Source organism: Balaenoptera ricei, chromosome 18, assembly GCF_028023285.1.
Source record: "Balaenoptera ricei isolate mBalRic1 chromosome 18, mBalRic1.hap2, whole genome shotgun sequence".
NCBI classification, from domain to species: domain Eukaryota; kingdom Metazoa; phylum Chordata; class Mammalia; order Artiodactyla; family Balaenopteridae; genus Balaenoptera; species Balaenoptera ricei.
The window spans coordinates 6,420,985-6,435,962 of record NC_082656.1 but is presented as its reverse complement, the minus strand read 5'-3'; the positions used below and the strand labels follow the sequence as shown (position 1 = coordinate 6,435,962).

Genomic DNA, 14,978 nt, shown 5'->3' with positions numbered 1-14,978 from the left:
ATCCACCACGGCATTTTTCCATCTGAGCTTTTAAATCCCTCCCAGTAGAGAACTTTCTGCATGTGGGAAATGGATGGAAACAGCCACGAGAACATTATTATTATTATCGTGCAAGGCCCTGTTTGCATACATTAATTCCATTTAATGTCTCATCAATCCTACAGTGGCTTTTGACATTATTTATTAGTAGTAATATTATTATTATTTTACAATGAGAAAGTAGAGGCACAGAGAGAGTAAGTGACTTGCCCAAGGTCACAGAACTAGCTAGTGGCAAAGGCAGGATGCAAACCCAGCAGTGCACTTCCAGAGACCACATTCTTCACCACTATGCTATATTGACTCTTTTTTTTTTTTATGGATGTCACTTTATTTTATTTATTTATATTTTTTAACATCTTTATTGGAGTGTGATTGTTTTACAATGGCGTGTTAGTTTCTGCTTTACAACAAAGTCAATCAGCTATACATATACATATATCCCCATATCTCCTCCCTCTTGCGTCTCCCTCCCACCCTCCCTATCCCACCCCTCTAGGTTCAGGTGCTGATCTCCCCGTGCTATGCTTGGAATGTAAAAAAAAAAAAAAAAAACGGTTCTGAAGAACCTAGGGGCAGGACAAGAATATACTGACTCTTAAGAAAGGAAAACCAATACAGAGAGAAGATGGGATTTTAACCTTCTTCCACGGAAGGTTAAATGAAAATGGAAATTTTCAAACATACAAAAAAAAAAAAAAAAACCCCAAAACCGGGAAGTAAATAGTACAATGAACCCTCAGAATTCCATCATCCAGCTTCAAGGATTATCAAAATTTTGCCTAACTTTTCTTATCTATACTGCCCCCCCTCCAGTTTTGTTTTGTCCTTTTCTTTGCTGGATTATTTTACAGCAAATCCAGAGCATCTCTCACTACCTAGAAGCAGAGTGGAATAATTAGATCTGAAGATATAACGCAGTAGGGCTGAGACAGCCCAAGGGGACTTGAGGGGTGAGGGGTCAGGACGGGCAGGTGCTCCGTCCTTCAGGCTCCTCCTGCCCTAACCCCTCCCCAGCACTGTGCCGTCTCCAGCCACAGCCCCCTCACAGCTCCCTGCAGGACGCACTTGGATACCCCACCTCCCCACCGACACTAACTTCACAGGGTGCCCTGGCCCCAGCACTGAGTTCCATGCTCACCCCGTAACAGATGCTGAAAGACTGCAGGACTGGGGAAGGGCAAGTGGACAACCCGATCTTCACAAAACAACACAAGCCCCCCAAACGAGGCAGTTCAGTCAGACATTACGTTTACTACATATAAAACCATTATCACCCCAATTTCAGTTTATCTTACTTTCAACCATTAATGGTCAGTTTTCTTGGAAACAAAACAAAACACATTTACGCTCTAATCTCATCTCTGGGTAGACGTGATCGTTGCCCGAGTGTTTTGAAAAGGAATGTACAAGGACATCAATAAGGCTCAATCTCAAATAGGCAATAGCTTCTCTGAAATTTAACCTCACAGCTCCCGTTCAGCTCCTTTTTCCATGAATAAAAAATGACTCCCTCTTCGCCAATGGAACATGAGACAGGTTGATGGCTGTTTCAGTAGGAGTTATTAATAATGCTTCTTGTCGACTCTCATTTATTTATTTTTATTTATTTATTTTTGGCTGCGTTGGGTCTTTGTTGCTGCACGCGGGGGCTACTCTTCGCTGCGGTGCCCGGGCTTCTCATTGCTGCGGCTTCTCTTGTTGCGGAGCACAGGCTCTAGGCACGCGGGCTTCATGAGTTGTGGCGCACGGGCTTAGTTGCTCCCCAGCATGTGGGATCCTCCCAGACCAGGGCCGGAACCCATGTCTCCTGCATTGGCAGGTGGATTCCTAACCACTGCGCCACCAGGGAAGCCCTCTTATCTTATTTAGAATGCATGTCAGTTACAGAAAATCAAACATGTCATGTATGTAGAAGAACTCTATAGTGTTCATAAGCATAAACGCTGAAATGAACACTGCAAAAAGCTTTCATATTAACCTTTACTTTCACTGACTAACTTCCAAAATGGTTAGTGATTTCCACTTCAGATCATTATCTCCAGAACGCAAATTTTATTCAATAATTAAAAGAACACCTACCTATTTATTTTAAGTATGAAAATGAGAACTAAAACTCTAGAATTTAATGAGAATATCCAGTCTCTCTAAATTGAGATGTCTAATTGGAAACTAATTGGAAACTTTGAAATTCTCTCATGAAAAGCCTCAACAGTTGGGTTTTAGCCTAATTCTTTTAAAATGGCTAATTACATGCAAGGAGATATATAAGATCTTAGACATCTGTGAGACTAGTAGGTCAGTCCACATAACGATTTAGCTCTGAATATAATTATATTACAAATGACCTATTATCTTTTCCATGCTTTGAGTTGTATAAATTATCAATGGGTACACTACAGTCAATGGAAGCAACATTTTAGAGATAACTGAGATAATTTAGAAAAGTGTGAGAACCACAGTGATGGAACTTCAACTATCAAGACCTGTGAAAGTCCTAATAGACTGAAAATGTGTTCCTGGTACAAAATACTTCTGAAAGTTGCCCAAGTTCCTCTCTCAAGAGTCTCTCTTGTTCTATACCCTCACATAAGAGAAAATCTTTCCACTGGGAGAGAATTTCTCTTCAAATTCTACTAGTGGAAAGCCCATGCTAGGTAGTGTGAAGTATACTAAAATTATTAAGAGACATACCCTGTATCCTCAAAGAGCTGACAATCCACAGGGTAGACAGGACATAAAAACAAACAACTATACCAAGATGGTATGTGATAAGCCACAAAAGTGATACAAGCAAGGGGCAGTGGGAGTTCCTAGGAGAAAGGACCACTTCAGGTTCACAGACGAAGGAAGGCTTCTTAGAGGAAATGGTATTTGAATCACACTGAAAATGACTGAATCCACAGAGAGATCTGTGGGAGGGGAGAGCATTCTAGAAATGAATAGTTTAAACCAAGACCCAAAGGCAGGAAAGCACAAAGCCCTCAGAGAAAAATGTGAACAGCTCTGGTTGTCTGGTTGAGGGTGTATGTCAGGGGATCGGGTGAGGGAAAGGTGAGAAGGGGGCTAAGCAAGTCACAGAGGACCTGGAACTTCTGGAAAGCAGTGGAAGTGAGCACAGGGACACATGGAGCGTTCACAACAAGCTCAAAAGAAAACCGTCTAGGGCCACGTGCCTTGTGGATTAGAGGGTGAGGATGGACTGGGAATAGTTCAGGTGACACAGATTTAAACAAAGATGATGAGGAGAAAAGAAAGAGGATAGAGTAAATGTAGGAAAGAACTGATCAGATTTGATCACTGAATACAAAGGAAGGCAAAAAAGAAAAAAACAATGGTGAGTGGTAACGGCTGATTTTAAAATTTCCAGCCTCAGTAGAGAGGAGATCATAGATGTCATTACATCATAGAGCAACTTTGAGAGGCGGCATCAGTTTGGAAAAGGTAACGGAAGATTCATTTTGGGGGAAACGTTTAGTTTGAGGTGACTTGAGTCACCCAGCTGGAGATATCTGACAGGTCATTTGAAATGTAGATGAGAAGTTCTGGAGAGAAGTTGGGGCTGGAGATATGGATTTGGTACCGCGTCCGAAGTGCTAAGAGCTGAAACTGTGGACAAGGGCACCAAGGGGAAGATGGCAGCATTGGGACAGATGCATTCTGAGGACAGATCCTGGGGAGCTCAAACACTGGACTTCAGCACCAAGCAGACAGACCCCACCATGATGAGCCAGCAGGTTGCATCAGAAATGGCAACCCCTTAGCTTCCGGAGGTTTTCTGGATGTACCAACAGCTTCTCCCAAAGGATCTCCTAGATAGAGCCCACCTCTACCTCCCCAAATACTGCCCAGCTCACAACCCCCTCTGAGAAACTCCCTGATCACCCTAATCAGAAATGAAGCCTCCATCCCAACTCATTTAGAAGGCTGTCGGCACATATATCCATGCATCATGATTATTTATACCAATGTCAGTCTCTCTGTCCACATCCAGCTCTATCCCTACATCTCTAAACATTCTACTACTTCCCTGCACCAGAACAAGAAACCAAAGAAAATCCTTCAGATTTCTTTTTTATTTCTCCTTTCAAATTCTTTGTCTCATGATTTCTGGTCTCAGCTCACCACACAAAGAAAACATGAGAATATTGCAGAGAGAAAAAGAGGAGGAGAAACTGTAAAGGACAGCTGCAAAGGCCACCTTCTTCATGTTATTTTCTGATAGATATTTTCTGTTTCTTGAGCACCAATAGGTTACGTGTTATTCAGAATCCACAATGAGAGATGATCCTCCACATAAATTATTCTATCCTTGTGTGATATGATCTATTTTCACTGATGATTAATTCATGAAACCCTAAGTCTTCCTATTTCCCCTTCCCACACACACACACCCCCAAAGGTTTTAACTTTAAATTATACCTCCTTACCCACCAGAAAAATCAAGTCTATAAACCTAACTGCTGGTAAATTTGACAGCTAGGTATATTTCGAGTTATAGTTTGTTACCAACACTAAATTACACTGTAATTGTTTTTCTCCAAATTTCTATTGCCTGAAGCATATTGGAGAATTCTTAAAATGATGAGCTACATACTGTGTCAGACCTGCTCAAATACTGTGATTTTAATCTTAAATTTAAGTTTTAAGGTAGAGAATTACTTTTTTCCCGTACACTTTCAATCTTAAAAAAGCTGTGGGTCACGACCTAATGTCATTTGAAGTTTTATTTGAGGTTCGAAATGGGCCAACCTCATAATCTCCACGTGATGAACCTGTACAGGAGTGAAGGGAGGGTGATCTCCTGCGGCACAATGAGGGTAAAGGTTGCGTGTTAATCCAGAGAAACTGAGCTGCTAGCAAGAAATTACAGGGAGGCAGCCTGAACCCACAAGGAGCACGGCCTCACCATGCGAGCTGCTCACCAAACAGCTGGCTTCTTCACATGATGGAAGGTTCCCCATCACCTGAAATGAGTACAGACCTGGGAAGGGGTGGGGCAGGGACAGCTGGGTTGGGCCTGAGGGGCCTCTCAAGGCAACTCAACTCTAAGATTTGCTTCACTAATAGAAAGAAATGACTTCACATCACGGGTGTGTCTTTACCATACATGGCAGCTTTGAGAACTAAACAGAGGAAGAGGAATACCATCCCAGGATGGGAGCAGGTCATTCTGATCTCAGCTTGCTCAGCTATAAAATACAGGGGTGGGCAGGATGCTAAAATACCCTCAGGCCCTAAGGACCTCAGACGATTCCTTTCCCTGTGTCGGCCCCGTTTGCCAAAGCCTCGTGGAAAAGGTCAGAAAACACAGCAGGGCAATCGCCTTGGGAAGCCCTTGCCCAGAGGGGTTGAATGAACGGTGCAGAGCCTGAGCCTGGGGTGGAGGGCAGACTCCAAATGGAACAGCTGAGACCCGCACTCAGGGGGCTCCCAGGCCCCCCTCTACAGTCAGCGTCACTTGCCCAGCAGGACCCAGGAAAACAGCACAGAAAAGTCACAGCTAAGCCAAGGTAGCCCACAAAACACTAGTAGGTTCATAATGAATCCCTTAAAAGTGTCCCCCATACAGCATTCACAGTCACATGGACGCTGTCAGACTATTTATAGGCACGTGAGTATCTAAAATAATGAGTCGCACATTTGCAAATAGTTCCTCGTTGTAATCATGTTTCAGATTTTGAGGCATCTACTTACTGTGGTTCAATCCCTTTTTATAGTAATATTCCTAAAATGAACCCTAAGTAGTGTCTAAAGAAAGACAAGACAAGGAACAAAAAAGGAACCAACTCTGATATCATGTTAGCTGTTTCCATGAGCTAAACTGGCAACATTTGCTCCTAGGATTTGTCTAAGGACTTTCAGCTCTTCCAAGAGCTTCGTATTTTACTTAATCCTTGTCATCAAAGCATCATTTCTTTGCTAAAGAACAGGAACAGAAGTTTTCTTGACCTTAAATCTGGTAACAAGCATAAGCATAATGGTTAACGGCACTAAGACATCAATTCAAATATGGGTGAAGTTTTTCTGTAATTTACTGGTGAAGGACAAATTTTATATATAGTTAGGTGGCAAATAATTACAGATCGATTCTAACATATTGCATTTTAGAAACAGAAAACAGTTCTGAATAGAGTAAATATTTCTTTTACTATGAAATCTTTAAACTAGGAGTTATTTTCTCTGGCACATAACAGCTCTTATCTCCGGTTGTTCAGGGGGTCCCTAGCTAGTATGCTTTGAAGCACAGGTGAGAAGAAATGCCCTAAGTACACCTGGAATTATTCCGTCCACACCTGTCAGCTCTCCTTTTGAAAAAGTGGCTGCCATGGGGACATGCTTCAGGTCACCTTGAGGTTAATTTTTTTTAAGAAATCAAAATCTTAACTCCTTCCTTGGAAAGATACATACCATATGAGATTTTTTATCATTCATGCTCCGTCTAAAATAGAAACATGCCACTGAGAATTTCACTCCTAAAAATGATGACAAATCGTCACTCCTCTATTTCAAAACCTTCAGACTCTTAACATGCACACACATATCGAAAAATAAGAGTTATGCATTTGCAAATTTGAGACTGGCACTGTGCCATGATGCAATCCCTAATTCCAGTGGGGTTTCTAAAATGATTCCCATATGAAAGTAGGTCTGAGACACAGCACCTTCAGGAAATCAAGTGAACCAAGAACCTCTCAGAAATGCTTACAAACACGTCGAGATGCATTACTTTTAGGAATAACCAGGTAGACTAAAATTTAGAACTACAGAGGTACAAATGTTCCACCCATGAGCTCTATAAAGCCGAGAAAGGATAGGGAAAAAACAAGCTTGGAGAGAGGAAATTGAAAAAATAATACAAAATCAATCTCATTCTCAATCTCTCTTCCTCTTCCCTTTCCCCCTCCCCATCTTTCACTCTGTCTCTATCTCTTATTCCAACTTGATTCAACTACTATAATCCCTTCAAAACAGCTTTCCACATGAAAACCGCTTGGATTTCCCTGGCAAATTCTTACTACCCAACATCTGAGGTGTCATGGCTTCAGATCCAGTAACAATGACTTTGAAGTCGATGAGGTTAGATGGGGTTTGGTCCTCAAAGGCTCAGCCAAATGGGGCAGCCTTGGGTCTTCTTTAGGGACATCAGCTGGTGTGACCTGCTCGGACGCTATTAATTCATACTTTAAAATGCAGCTTACAACACCAGTGTCAGGAACCAGGCCTGGAGTGACACCACCTCAGCTAACAGGGACCTTCCTGGGCACAGACTAGAAGAAGCTCCGCTGGGTTTCCCTATTTTTAACATCGTTTAATTAACTTTTAGAAATCAAGTGCTCCACCAATATGAAGGCATGATGGGTAATCACAGGTGACTAAAATGATTTTTCCACTAAGATTTCATGTCTTTTTCTGGCACATTAACTCCCCATAATTTGGAAAATGGTAGTGCCAAACAGGCTTTTATTTTTCTTCAGCAGATTATTTTTAAAGTCCCAACAATGGTAGATTAAGGTAGTCAACCCAAATTCTTAGTTTACACGCGAAGAAAATGCAACCCTGTTGCACCCACACGCTGATTCGCCCTCTGCTGGTCCTGCCTGTCTGGGACGCAAGCCCGCCCACCCGCCCGCCCCACTTACGGTTGGCCAGCCGGCCGGGCTCGGGCTGGGCGCTGTCCACTGGCTGGGTGCTGGACACCGAGGTCACGCTGGAGCTCCGGACGAAGCCAAAGGCCGCCAACTTGGCCGCCGGGAGACGTGAGTAGCCGGGAGGACGAAGTCCAGATTTGGGTAGGTTGGATTTTGCAGCATTTGAACTGGAAGGTTTCTTTAAATCTGCTAAAATGAACCCAAACCAGAAAAAAAATCTCAGTTGATAGCAAGATAGAGAAGACACAGACTGTGAATATTAACCCAGCTCCAGCATGAACAGACCACAATTACTCTTGCACGGTCTGATTCAACACATTCACAAAGGCATCTTTATGAGAAAGGGCCCTCACTGCGGGCCAGGTGCTAAGAGGAGGAGAGACAGCAGGCAGACGAGACCAGAACAGACAACTCACCCTATTATATGGCCATAAAGAAAGGTATAAAGTGCTTAGGGGGCTGAATGGAATGAGGACACATACTGTTGCAGGTCACCCTAGAATTGTGAAGCTGAGATACACCTTGCTTCTGACATACGATGGGTGAAGAACCCTTGTGGCCAAACACCCATCAGCAATTATAAACTGTATGTAATAAGTCATAGAAACACATACAAAGAGTCATTTAGTGGTGGTAGGAACGAGGTGAAAGAGCACAAACTGTGTAGCTGGCTGAAATCTACTCTCTACCAATTACTACTGTGCAACCTCAGGCGCTTGACCTAACACTAAGAACCACAGTTTCCTCCCGTGGAAGAAACAGGGTTGATAAAACTAGCCTGGAAGTGTTAGTGTAAGTACTACTGCTTGTAACACAGAACTTGATAGGTGCTTAAACTGAGGCTAGGTTTCATTCTCTCCTTTTTCCATTATCTCTTTTTATGTTAGTCTAAACTTCAAAATTAGTTCCCAGATATGTGCAAAGCCAGCTAATTTGAAATAATAAAACATTATTATAAATGCATTATCTCAGCACTCCTGTGTCTGAGCCGGGCTCCATGCATAGCTACTGTGAGGATCATTCCAACCCTATGAGAATTCTCTCAATACCAGATAGAATCAGAACATTATCAACACACAAATGCTCGTTTTTTAATAAATTCATTTATTTTATTTATTTATTTTTGGCTGCGTTGGGTCTTCGTTGCTGCACGCGGGCTTTCTCTAGTTGCGGTGAGCGGGGGCTACTTTTCATTGCAGTGTGTGGGCTTCTCATCACGGTGGCTTCTCTTGTTGCGGAGCACGGGCTCTAGGCACGCGGGCTTCATTAGTTGTGGTGCATGGGCTCAGTAGTTGTGGCTCGTGGGCTCTAGAGCGCAGGCTCAGTAGTTGTGGCACATGGGCGTTGTGGTGCATGGGCTTAGTTGCTCTGCGGCATGTGGGATCTTCGTGGACCAGGGCTCGAACCCATGTCCCCTGCACTGGCAGGTGGATTCTTAACCACTGTGCCACCAGGGAAGCCCACAAATGCTCTTTAATATGACATTTAAAAGGAAAAAGGGCCAAGCGTCCTGCTATTCTGTATAATTGTCCTAGTCAAGCCATTTAACAACTTTCACTGCAGCCATATTTACTGTGAGTGCTTGTTCTTACACTACGGTCAGGCAACTCTTCATTATCTACTGAAAGCTCCACCAGGTTGCAGATTAAAATTAAAATGGGCTATTTGTAAAAAAAATTCAAGGTCTAAAAATCAATGAAGAGTCTACATATTAGAAAGCATCTATGTGTGGAAATACATCAAGAACCAACAGATGCCAGGCTGGGCCTTCAGTGCCCTTTCCTCTAGCAGCAGCTTCCCTGAGAGTGAGTCCATGGTCACTCATATGTCCCGGTGATGGCGGAATCTGTACAACTATGGTTTCCTGACTTCTAGGTCAGGACTAGGAAGGGGAGGAATCAGGTGAGTGCAAAGGGAAGAGGGGACAGGGAGCTGGTGCTGCAAATATTCCCAACTCAGGTCGTGCTAACACTTGGAAAAAAATGTTCAACTAGGACAAAGAAGAAATAATCACTGTTTAATGAGTAATACTGGCCCCTTTGTATCAGAAAGTAAATGTCATGTCAATGCCTTAGAATTATTGTTCTCTGCTTCTCTAAAAGACATAAAGTTATATGAAGTAATAACTAAAAATATGTATTACTGGGTTTGTAACAGACATAGATGTAAAAAGGAGAAAGATGGAATAGAGCTAAATAGGAGTAACATTTCTGTATCTCACTGACATTAGTATAAATATTAAGTAGATTCTGATAATTTAAGATGATATAGTAAGCCCTAGAGCAATCAGTAAGAAGATAACTCAAAAAAATATAGTGAAAAAAATCACTAAAGGAATTAAAATGCTACCTTAGAAAATACTCACTCAGTGCAAGAGAAAGCAGTAATGAGTAGAGAAACAAAAAAGACATGAGGCAGACAGAAAACAAATAGCAAAATAGCACATGTAAATCCAACTATATCAACAGTAACATTAAACGTGAATGTATCAACCAATCCAGTCATAAGGCAGAGACTGACAGACTGGATGAAAAACAAGACTGAAACATATACTGTCTGCTGGACAGACATTTTAGATTCAAACATACAATTAGTTTAAAAGCAAAAGGATGGGAAAAGACATATCATGCAAAGAACAACCACCAGAAAGCTGGGGTGGCTATACTGATGGCAGAAAAAACACATTTTAAAACAAGAAAGAGATAAAGAGGGATATTTTTATCATGATCAAAAGTCAGTAAATCAGGCAGATACAGCAGCTGTAAATATATATACATCTAAAACAGGGTCCCAAAATACACAAAGTAAAAGCTTACAGAATTGACAGAAGAAATAAACAATTCAAAATAATATTTGGAGACTTTAATACCCCACTTTCAATAATGGAACAACTAAGCAGAAGATCAACAAGGCAATAGAAGACAAACACTATAAACCAACAAGACCTACAGACATCTATAAAACACTCCATCCAACAGCAGCAGAATATACATGCTTCTCAAGTGTACACAGAACCTTCTCCAGGATAAACTAAATATTAGGCTATAAAATAAGCATCATTAAATTTTAAAAGATTGAAATGATACAAGTGCATTCCTTTCCTGTTTTTTTTCTGTTTTTTGCTCGTTTCTGTTTTTTCATCTAACGTTCCAACAAACGTTCAGCCCTGCAATACACACAGATTCAGTACTTTCATTGTTGAGACAGTTTATGGTCATTGCCAATCCACCATTGTCCAACTTACCCTCCCTGACCTTTAATAGCAGAATTAGGGCCCAGCAATACCTTGGCAGAGACAGGTGCTGGTGACATAATCGAGTAGCATCAAGATGTGAATATATAGGAGATTAGACTCTGTAAGAAAGTAATGACGCCATTTTTCTTGTACCTGGTTTTGGAACACATTTCCTATTGACTGTACTGTATATTTGAAATCAAAATTGCCCATCACAGCTCTGCTCCTCTGAGCTAGTCCTACCCATTCACATTCATTATGTACAGTAACTGGAAAGAAAAGCCATAAAAAATTCACCTCCATTTTGACAATCGATTAAGATCCTTGTGGTTGTACTACCATCAACTACATTCGGCAAATGCCTGCTCCCTGGATTTCTGCCCATTTTTGAATCCTGCCTGTCTCCTTAAACATGTCACCTGTGATTCCCTGATACTCCCTATCCCTTCTCAGAGGACTATGGTTGACTCAGCTCTGTAGACCACTTTCTCTGTAGATGCCTGAGATCAAGCCTGTTCAGCCTAGTCAAGTTGACTTTAGCCTTACAAGGGTTATCCAGGATTTACTTCCATGCTTGGGTTGCACAGGACTGAACTAGTTTCTAAGTACAAGCTGTAACTCTCTCCAGAAGTGAAATGTTACATGGATTTAAGTGGTGTTAACACAAATCTAAACACATGATAAAATTTCATAGAACTAAATATACATGTACAAACACACACACACACACACAGGAGTGCATGTAAAAATGAGTGAAATCAGAGTAAGTTCTGTAGTCTAGTTAATAGTATTGTCCCAATATTAACCTCCTGGGGTTTCTTTTCCTTTTTTTCAAATTTTTGTTGCTTATGGGAAGCAACTAAAGCAGTACTTAGAAGGAAAGTTATATCTATAAATGCCTACATTAAAAAAGGAGAAAGATGTCAAATCAATAAAGCAATCTTCCACCTAAAGACACTGAAGAAAGAAAAGAGCAAACTAAACCTAAATCAAGAAGGAAGCAGGAAATAATAAATAAGACAATGGAAATAAATGAAACTGAATGGAAAAACAATAGAGAGAATCAAGGAAGTCAAAAGTTGGTTCTTAGAAAGATCAACAAAGTTGACAAACCTCTAGCTAGACTAAACAAGAGAAAGGGAAGACAAATTTTTAAATTAGGAATGGAAGAGGGGACATCACAACTCATTCTTCAGAAATAAAAATAATTATAAGGAAATATTAATGAACAACTATATCTCAACAAATTAGATAATCTAGTGAGACTGAAAAGTTCCAGAAAGACACAAAGTATGAAAACTTACTCAAGAAGAAATAGAAAATACACCTATAACAAAAAGATTGAATTCATAATTCAAAAACTTCCCAGAATGAAAAGTCCAGGCCCAAATATCTTCGCTAGTGAATCATATCAGACATTTAAAGAAAAATTTATACCAATTCTTCACAAATTATCCAAAAATGGGGGGAGGGGTGAAGAGAACACTTCCAAACTCATTCTGTGAGGTCAATATTACCTTGATACCAAAACCAGACAAAAATATCATGAGAAAAGAAAACTACAGACTGATATCTATTGTAGATGCAAAATTCTTGCCAAAATATACAGCAAACTGAAATCAGCCACCTATAAAAAGGATTATATGCCACGACCAAGTGAGATTTATCCCCAAAATGAAAGACTGGTTTAACATGGAAATCAGTCAATGTACTTACATTAATAGAATTTTTAAAAAACCCACACAATTATCTCAAGAAATGCAGAAAAATCACTTGACAAATTCCAACAGCACTTCATGATAAAACACCTAACAAACTAGGAAAAAATGAAAATGATCTCAACCTAATAAGGGCATCTAGGAAAAACCCACAGCTAACATCATACTCAAGAAAAACAGACTGAATGCTTCCCCCCCAAATCAGGAACAAGACAAGGATGTCTGCTCTCACCACTTCTATTCAACATTTTATGGAAGGTTCTAGCCAAGGCAATTGGGCAAGGAAATAAAATAAAAGGCACACAGATGGGAAACAAAAAGCAAAACTTTCTCTAAGTGTAGATGACACGATCTTGTATATTAAAAAAAAATCCTATAAAATCTACTAAAAAACTATTAGAACTAATACATGATTCAATACATGAAAATCAATTGTATTTCTATACACTTGCAATGAATAACCCAAAAATGAAGTTAAGAAAATTTCACTTACTATAGTAACAAAAAGAATAAAATACTCAGGAACTGTAATAAAGGGTCAGACTCTATTTTTTCAATGTTTGATTGACCACAGCTGTCAACTTTCAAGCGCTGCACCCCCTTCTGTACTCCCCACGCCCCTCTGCCCCACATCTGAGAAAGCTGGTAAGAACTTAAGCCCAGTGTTCCGTCCTTTGCCGCTGGGAGGAGATTCAAACTACGCAGGCCCCTACCACCTCCACTGAACCCTGCCCCGTCCCACCTCTAACCTCTAACAACAGTAAAAAAGAGCTGAGCCAGTGTCCTTTCCTGGCTCTCTCAAGCCATGTCAGGCATGTTTGAGAGGCCTGCCGATCTCTCCCCACAGACCTCAATTATGTGAGTAATGAACTTCTTCATACCCTCTTGCTTTGTGTACGGCATCATCAGTCTTGACATCCAAAACAAATTGGGGGTGGGGGTCCCTCCTACTGAGACAGGCTGGGACCTGGGGCCCTTTGCTGCAGGGCTTGCACCTGGACACACATTCCTCGAGTAACAGAATACAAAGAAACGATAAGGGACTAAAAATAATTGCGTGCATGTGCACTTGGGGCAAATCATAGACAAGAAGATACAGAAAGACCCAAAAAACCCAACTGCCACTTCTGAAGAGCTGGGAGCAAAAACAGGGTGTGGGGAGCAAAAGCAGGGGACTGCGCATGCCCCCCTCCACTCGACACCACCTAAGGGGTGGGCAAAACACCTAAGCCACCCCTCCAGCCTGACACACCCCTACTCTCACCCCATGTAAGGAACCAGCTCGCCCCTCTTCAGGGAGCGAGCAAGGGAACCTGTTGCTTGTTCTCGCTCCCCTCTGCTGCAGCAGGGGCCCCGATAAAGCCCTGCCTGAATTTCTTGTCTGGGCTCTAGTCAATTTCTATTGATCGTGGAAGGCCAAGGACCCCGGTCGGTATCACTACCTCTTCAGGGTGGCCACAACAATAGATGCTGTGATCAGGATACTGAGACAGTGGCCACCATCACAGGGAGTCTTTCTTCTCGCCTTGCTTATTAACTAGCTCTGCTGACTGACAGCAAACACGCACTGCAAGCTGCCGCTGGCTGGTTAGCTGGTGCTTTGAGCCCTGGGGCTCTGCGCTGCATTAACGAGTCCTATAGAACCTCTGTTACACAGACTTCCCCAACCTAAGTTGGAAGTGTCAGTAATCAATTGGCTTTTAGGAACAGGATTATGGGATTGGAGTGGGCCTCGGGTCACGTATCTTCGCCTGGACCTATGTGTACGTCTTGGAATGGAGTTGTGACTGATCCTTGGTTCAGGGGAAAAGACTACCTTGTCCTATATGCAGGCCCACTGGGTGGTCACTCATGAAAAAGCAGTCATTAGGGGGAAAACAAGACCAAAAACAAAAAGCCATTATGTGAAGCGCTGAGGTCTACACTGCTAAGAGGAGATGGCTCAGCAGGACCCTGAAATGTCTCTGCTGCCGCCTGTGCCTCTGTCAGAAATCCTGATCTCAGGGTTATAGAGAAAAACACCCACGGCATCTCTGGGGACAGCAAAGGGGTTAATTCAAACCCTACTGAAGCCCAGGGTCCTGAAATCCTATAAAGCAACCACTGCCATGGGGAGGCCCCACCCCAGACGATACTGAACTGAAGCTCTCTGGAAGAACGTTATCAATACAGGCAGATTAGAGAGGACGCCCCCCTAGTAAAAACAACAAAGGAAAAAAAGACTGGGGGTGGGCGGAGGGGGAAAGAGAGAGAGAGAAACTGGCATTATTCATAAGGGACACAAGGTGGAAACAATACAAATGTGCATCAACTGATGAATGGATAAACAAGATG

At 41.9% G+C, this 14,978-nt stretch overlaps 1 protein-coding gene across 10 annotated transcripts in view; it reads right to left on the bottom strand.

Moving 5' to 3' along the window:
* The window catches only part of MTUS2 (microtubule associated scaffold protein 2), a 531,311-nt gene that overhangs the window by 298,868 nt on the left and 217,465 nt on the right, over positions 1–14,978 (bottom strand). For 9 of the 10 annotated variants that reach the window (XR_009498826.1, XR_009498824.1, XR_009498825.1 and 6 more), the window contains one exon: positions 7,683–7,880. Coding sequence is in view for 7 of the 10 variants with exons in the window: in XM_059903311.1 (XP_059759294.1) it covers positions 7,683–7,880 (198 nt within the window). In the remaining 3 variants the exon portion in view is untranslated. The remainder of the gene's footprint in view (positions 1–7,682; positions 7,881–14,978) is intronic. The other variant, XM_059903316.1, reaches the window with a different exon arrangement.